We start from the raw sequence: 6,717 nt of genomic DNA on the forward strand, positions 1-6,717 counted from the left end.
TCCACTTCCTCACCAAGAGTTGTTAGTGTGTGTATGGGGGGGGGGAGAAGGAGGGAGGGAGGGTGTGGGTGATTTTTGTTGTTGTCGGCTTTTTTCACTGTTTTTAAAGTTTGTTTATTTTGAGGGAGAGAATCCAAGCAGGCTGTGCATGGTGTCAGTGCAAAGCCTGTTGTGGGGCTCGAACTCACAAACCATGAGATCCTAACGAGCCAAAAATCAAGAGTCAGATAGACAAACTAATGGTTGTGAAGTGAGTGGTATTTCATCATGGTTTTGATTTGCATTTCCCTAATGGTTAGTGATGTTGACTATCTTCTCACTACTTTATATTTTGGGTATTAATCCCTTGTTAGACGTGTGATTTGCAGATATTTTCTTCCATTCTGTGGGTTGTCGTTTTGATCTCTTAATAGTGCTGTTTGATGTACAAAAGTTTTTAATATTGATGAGGTCCTGTTTATCTTTTGTTGCTGATACTTTTGGTGTTATATATAAGAAATCATTGCCAGATTCAACATCAAGGAAACTTCCCTCTCTGTTTTCTTCTATGAGTTTCATAGTTTTCATTCTTTTGTTTGAGTCTTTGATCCATTTTGAATTAATTTTTGTACATGGGTAAAGTAAGGCTTCATCTTCATTCTTTTCCATGAGGATTACCCAGTTTTCCCACCACCATTTATTGTAAAGACTGTCCTTTCTCTATTGAGTGATCTTAGCCTCCTTGTTGCAAACTAACTGACCATATATGCCTTGATAATTTTAAAATATAGGTCACCTGCAAGTGTAAGGAAAATAATAATGTGACTTATGTTACCACCTAACAGATTATGTAGCTCGTTTCAGTTTATAAAACACTAGATAATTTTATTTTCACAACCCCACATGAAGTAGAGTCCCAACCCTTACCTGAAACTCTTCAAGCTAGTGTGTTTCAGAATTCAGAAATATTCCGAGTATAGAAAGGTGATATGATGCATGTATGGTAAAACCCCTAACAGATGATGGGGCAGTACCCTGTAATCAAACGTTGCTAATAATTCTGTACCACAGCTTCTTAATGCCAAGTAAAATCAATAAGGACTGTAAATTGCCTACTTCAAATCCTCTTTTACCACTTAAATGGGTTATAGCAGAATCAAGAAAAACTTAGGTTTTCAGTCTTTGGGATTTTTGAATTGCAGATAAGATTGTAGACTTCTGTTAGTGTTGTCTGCACTTAAAGATGAGGAATTGGAGACTCGGGTGTGGGGGCTGTCTGAATAATAAGTGATTAAGCCGGGACTCATACGCAGCACTTTTCACTTTGAGATCCAGTACTTCCTTCTTCTTTTATATTATGCTGAATACTGGCTTGAATTATAGATGACTTTGGTTATATATAATGCAAATTAAATGTTAGATGATATACAGTTACTTTCCACTTACTTGGCATGTAGATTTTTTTACTTGTGTTCCCCAAGGGATGTTTTGTTTTGTTTGAGCTACTACCTGTAAGATGCTGTAGACATAACACACACACACACACACACACACAAAACCGACCCCAAACTGCTACACCCATTCTTCATCCACCTAATTGGATGGAACCCACACATAGCTCTCCAAAATTAGAAGAAACTTAACTAGGTTCATGTGCCTTTTGTTCTTTCAAATTTGGTGAGCCTTGGATGGAGTCCAGTACTGATTTCTTAAGTCACACCTGAACCAAGTAAGGGGATTTCTCCTTGTTTACCTGTTTGTTGCAAAAGAAATGTTTCTTAGATTTGTAGACCTACATTTACGTTACACGTTGGTCCTCTTTGATGGCTGACGGTATTGGAGGCACAAATATAACTTTACCGTGCATTATGGAAGGTTTTCCCCATAAGAGTCGGTCATTAAATTTTTCTGGAATGTTTCCAGTTTATAATGGTCAAATGTCATTGATAAAAAAACAAAACAAAACAAAAACTAATTTGCCTTTGTAGAGTAATGGAGGTTCAGTTGTGCCTTAAAAAAGAAACAAAGAAGCAAAACCACATGACTGATTTCTCCATGTGTTTTAGGTGTTTTTATTTCTTCATTCTTACATTGATTTCATAAATATCTACTGAGTGCTGATTAAATATCCCGGGGTGCCTGGGTGGCTCAGTCGGTTGAGCAGCCGACTTCTGCTCGAGTCATGATCTCACCACTTGTGGGTTCAAGCTCCGCGTTGGGCTCTGTGCTGACAAGCTCAGAGCCTGGAGCCTGCTTTAGATTCTGTGTCTCCCTCTCTCTCTGCCCCTCCCCTGCTTGCACTCTGTCTCTCTGTCTCCCAAAAATAAATAAACATTAGAAAAAAAATTTTTTTAAATATCTGGCACTGGTATACATAGTTCCTTTTCTCATAGAGTTCATATTTACATGGGATGACAGACACTTAAAACAGCAGCTACAATAAAAGTGAGAGGTTGTATCGTGGATTATAGGACACAGAGGAAGGTATGCAGCCCAGACCAGGGTGAGGCTTCTTGCAGGAAGGGATGCTGTACTCTAGGAGAGGCGGAGTAGCATGAGTAGGAGTTAGCCAAATGAAGCTGCGGGGACAGAGGCTGTGGCTTAGCCAGAGGCACCGTGTATGCAAAAGCCTAAAGGTTAGAAAGGGCGTGATACCGGTAGGGAGTGGAAGCTCTAGATGTCTGGAACAGAGAATGGAAGAGAGGATAGAGAAGAGATGAGGCTGGAGAGGTAAGTGAGGGTCACGTTGAGAAGGGCCTTGGTGCCTTCTAGTGGAATTAAAGTTTCCATGGTTTTAAAAAGCAAGGATGTATTATTAAATTTATCTTTTAGAAAATCAGTCTGGTAGACGTTAGAAGACCGGGCGAGGGAGAGAGAAGAATGGTGGCGAGAGACCAGGAAGGAGCCTGTATTTTAATTCAGATGAGAGAGGATTGTCCTGAACTGAGGGCAGCATTGTCCTGGACAGAAGTAGAATGAGCAAAGTGCTGATTGAAAGACTAGGGTTCCTAGAAAGTTACAGAGCCCAGGACTGTGCATCCACAAGTTCCCCTCGTATTTCTCTTTTCTGAATGCACTGTTCCAGCCAGGAAGTTTCATAGTAGTAGACATGTCTGTTTTTCCAAGCCAACAGCATAAAATGGTTTTTCAGACCAGTTAAACTTTGATAGCTTTGCAACTTCCTGAGTATTTGGTCTTCCCACTATACCCAACCATAGACAGATTGCACATTTAGTGCTTATTATTTGAATGAGGATAGCCAGTGTAACTCTTACTCTAGTTGACCTCAGCATATAGAATTCACCTTTGAAACCTACAACATGGCCGTGTTAAGTTGCTTAACCTTTTTGATATTAAACTTACTTTCATATAAAACATGAACAGTAATAGCTGTTATCTAAGATCACCAATTAACTGAATATTCACCACTTCAGTAATCCGATTTGCCTCATTGATAAGGAACCTGAGGCTGGAGGTGTTGGGGATAAAGGGCTTTAAAAGGACTTGCCCCTGTGGGGCACCAGTGTGACTCAGTCGGTAAGCATCAGACTTCAGCTTAGATTACGATTTCATAGTTCAGGAGTTCACGCCCAGCGTCAGGCTCTATGCTGACAGCTCAGAGCCTGGAGCCTGCTTTGGATTCTGCATCTCTTTCTTCATCTGCCTCTCACCCATTTGCACTGTCTCTGTTTCTCCTCCTCTCTCAAAAGAAAGTAAACATTTTTTTTTTTTTAAATAAAAAGACTTGCCCCAAATTACAGACTTGGAAAGTGTAGAATTAGTCCTGAGTGCAAAGCCTGTCTAAACAACCATGTAATATTTTATTCTCATTATCCAACAATGAATACATTAACTGCTGCTGAATATCACATGATCCCCCTTCCCTCATTTCCCTCCATTTGTGGTGGAGCAGTTTGCCTCTGCTGAGCATCTACTGCACCAGGCACAGTCTCTGATCTTGTTCGGTTCCCTACTCAATCCTGTAAAGGAAGGTGTCACTGGGTAACCCAAGTAAGTAGTGGAGGAGAGACTTGAACTGGCTCCTGTGACCTTCTTCCCTTAGCCAGTGAAGGAGCACCCGGATCAGAATGGTAGGACTCAGGAAGTAGCTGGAGACTCTGAGAGCCCCCGGCAGGAGTGCTGAGTGTGTGAATCGATGGAACGTGACACCGGAAGAAGAGGCCACGGGTGTACGGCAGAGAGAGTTTTCACAGGACAGTTTTTTGTTTCAGGTGCTGTTACACTACCAGACTGTCAGTGAGCCTGCCGTTATTAAACGATTGATTAGCGTCTTAAACAAAAGCACCGGTGAAGTCACAAAGAAGAAGCCAAAGTGAGTGTCTTAAAATTGAGCAAATTTTTCACTCATTAATTCATTTTTATAGTATTTCTCTTTGTGATCAGTGAAATCTAATTTTCCTTGTTCCAGAAATCTTTCTTTTCAAAAACTAGATTAAAATAAACACAAATCACATATCTAAGCTTCCATCTAGGTATGGGATGTGGATTGTGAATAGAGATGTTAGTGTACATTTGCATGTATGTGTCAAGCCCTAGGTATTGAAGACGTAAAAATAAAGGCACTGAAAAAAGCCAGTTCTACATTTTAAAGAATGAATTTCAATCATGCCTAGCCACCAGTTCCAAATTACCCCGAGTGGTCCTCTTAACTTTCTTGTCATCTCCTTAATAGGAATCATTCCATATGCTAACAATACTCGAGGCAAAAAGTATTGCATACTCTGTAGTTTCTAGTTTGTTCCCCCCACCTAGAAATGTTCTTTCTGCTCAGACTCCACTTGGAGCTTTAAGCTGAGGTGATCGCCACCATGTTGTTTCCCTCTGATTATCATTAATATCCAGGCCTCAATGGGGACAATTCCCTTTGGCTTGGACAAGGTTGGGATTTTTCAAAGGAAGTGCTTCCTGAGAATCTTAAGTTTCATACCCTAATTCAGCTAAAGGCTAGCTAACCACAGTTTGGCTTGGCTGCTTCAGCTTTGGGGTTTTCCTCGTTTCAGCCCTGTGGGGAATCCCACCCAAAATCCCCTTCTTTTCAGCCTTTGGGTGTTCCTCCTCATTTGCACCTGGTAAGAGGCCAGAGGTGGTTACCGGGCTAATAGGTGAAGAGAGTCTGCACACTACTCTATACCCATGCCTGCTTCTCCATTATTTAGGGAGAAAGTGTTACTTCATCTCTCTCTTGAAGTTAGTTCCTAAATAGTTCTTGTTATATTAGTTTCAGGTGTACAGCGTAGTGATTTGACAGTTCTGTGCTCACCGCAGTCTCTGTTGCCACTGATCCTTCTTCCTGTTTAACCTGAGTCTTTAAAGTCCATAATTTCACAATTCCTGAGAACTGTAACTAATGGCTGACCTTCCTGAAGTCCTGCTATTTTCTAGGCTCTCTCCGGGTTGCTTTCACACGGTTTATGTTCTCAGCAACCTTATGAAGCACATACCATTTTACCCATTTTTCAGATAAGGAAACCGAGGCTTAGAGAAATTATATAACGTGTTCAAGTTCACAGAGCCAGCAAGGGAGCAGAGTCAGGATTTTAACCTCATCAGCTGGTTCACATAAATTATATTATTTTTTTGGCAGGATCCAGGTTGTTTGACCCGCACAGGTGATTTGGAGAATTCTCAATCTAAAATGGACTCATCATGAATTTTCGCTTCCCTGCTTCTGCTCCCTGCTCAGTGATGCTAGGTTTTAATATATTCTCATCTCGATTTTCCCTGACACCTGATCTGTAGCTTTTTGCTTATTTTACACAAGCACCATTTGGTCTTCCCTCATTTCCATTGCTGGCATATTATAGACTCAGTTGCTTCGTATGGAATGGAATCAAGCTTTCTAGAAACAAAATTAAGTGCAAATGATGAATATATTAAATGTTCTCCCTCCTTAGGGTTGGGACTCTGGACTGAAATTGTCCAAAGCCAGCATTTGGAAATTTTGGAATACTTTTTTTTAAAAACTTTTTTGGCTTATTCTGTCTCTCCCTGAACTAATATTTCAGAAGGAGAGCTTATTATTGCTGTTTTCTTTCTAGATCACATCAAAATTAATTTAGAGAATGTTTTCAAAATGTCCCCTTTTGGGATCTACTCTTTTGGTAAGTTCGGGAGGGCCCATTGCAGGATTTTTTGTTTATGTATTTGTGTGGAACTGCTTCCACACAGGCTTGTGCCCCCACCCTGTTCATTTCCTACAGACATCATATTGTGGAAGAATCATGTGATTTTATTTTGAGACCTTGTTAAAGAATTACTATTCCTGTGTGAGAAGAGAGAGAGGAGGGAAGGGATGACAGAGGTTTAGAGTAGTCTCTTGGCACTAGGACATTGTCTTCTTTATACATGACTTTCTGACACTTCATCTGCCCAATTAGACTTTTATATTATGTTCATCTTTTAAGTGAAAATTCTTTACTTACTTTATTAGATATTGAGCCTCTCAGTTACATGAGTGAATGAAGGGAAGGATTTGGCAGGAGGTCCTTGAGCATTTTAGGTTCTAGGGTCCTTCAAGAGTTGTAGTTGGAAGATTGGCTAAAAAAATACACACACACACACACAATGTAGCTAATATTTCTTAAATCGAGAATTATTCCTCTTCTTTTTTCAGCTGACCCAGAAAAATTCAAAGGCATATCTTTTCATTTTTTAAAAGCTTCTTTTTTTAAGTTTTTGAAAGTTGGTCAAATGTGAAATATTTATTTTTCGGTTTGT

General features: G+C 40.1%; 1 protein-coding gene across 1 annotated transcript in view; it reads left to right on the forward strand.

The window, feature by feature from the left end:
• HBS1L (HBS1 like translational GTPase) overlaps window positions 1–6,717 on the forward strand; it is an 88,451-nt gene that overhangs the window by 78,541 nt on the left and 3,193 nt on the right. The window contains exon 16 of the mRNA XM_077776143.1: window positions 4,212–4,312. Within this exon, the coding sequence (XP_077632269.1) occupies window positions 4,212–4,312 (101 nt within the window). The remainder of the gene's footprint in view (window positions 1–4,211; window positions 4,313–6,717) is intronic.

This window comes from Crocuta crocuta, unplaced genomic scaffold (genome assembly GCF_008692635.1).
Source record: "Crocuta crocuta isolate KB4526 unplaced genomic scaffold, BGI_CrCroc_1.0 scaffold25, whole genome shotgun sequence".
NCBI classification, from domain to species: domain Eukaryota; kingdom Metazoa; phylum Chordata; class Mammalia; order Carnivora; family Hyaenidae; genus Crocuta; species Crocuta crocuta.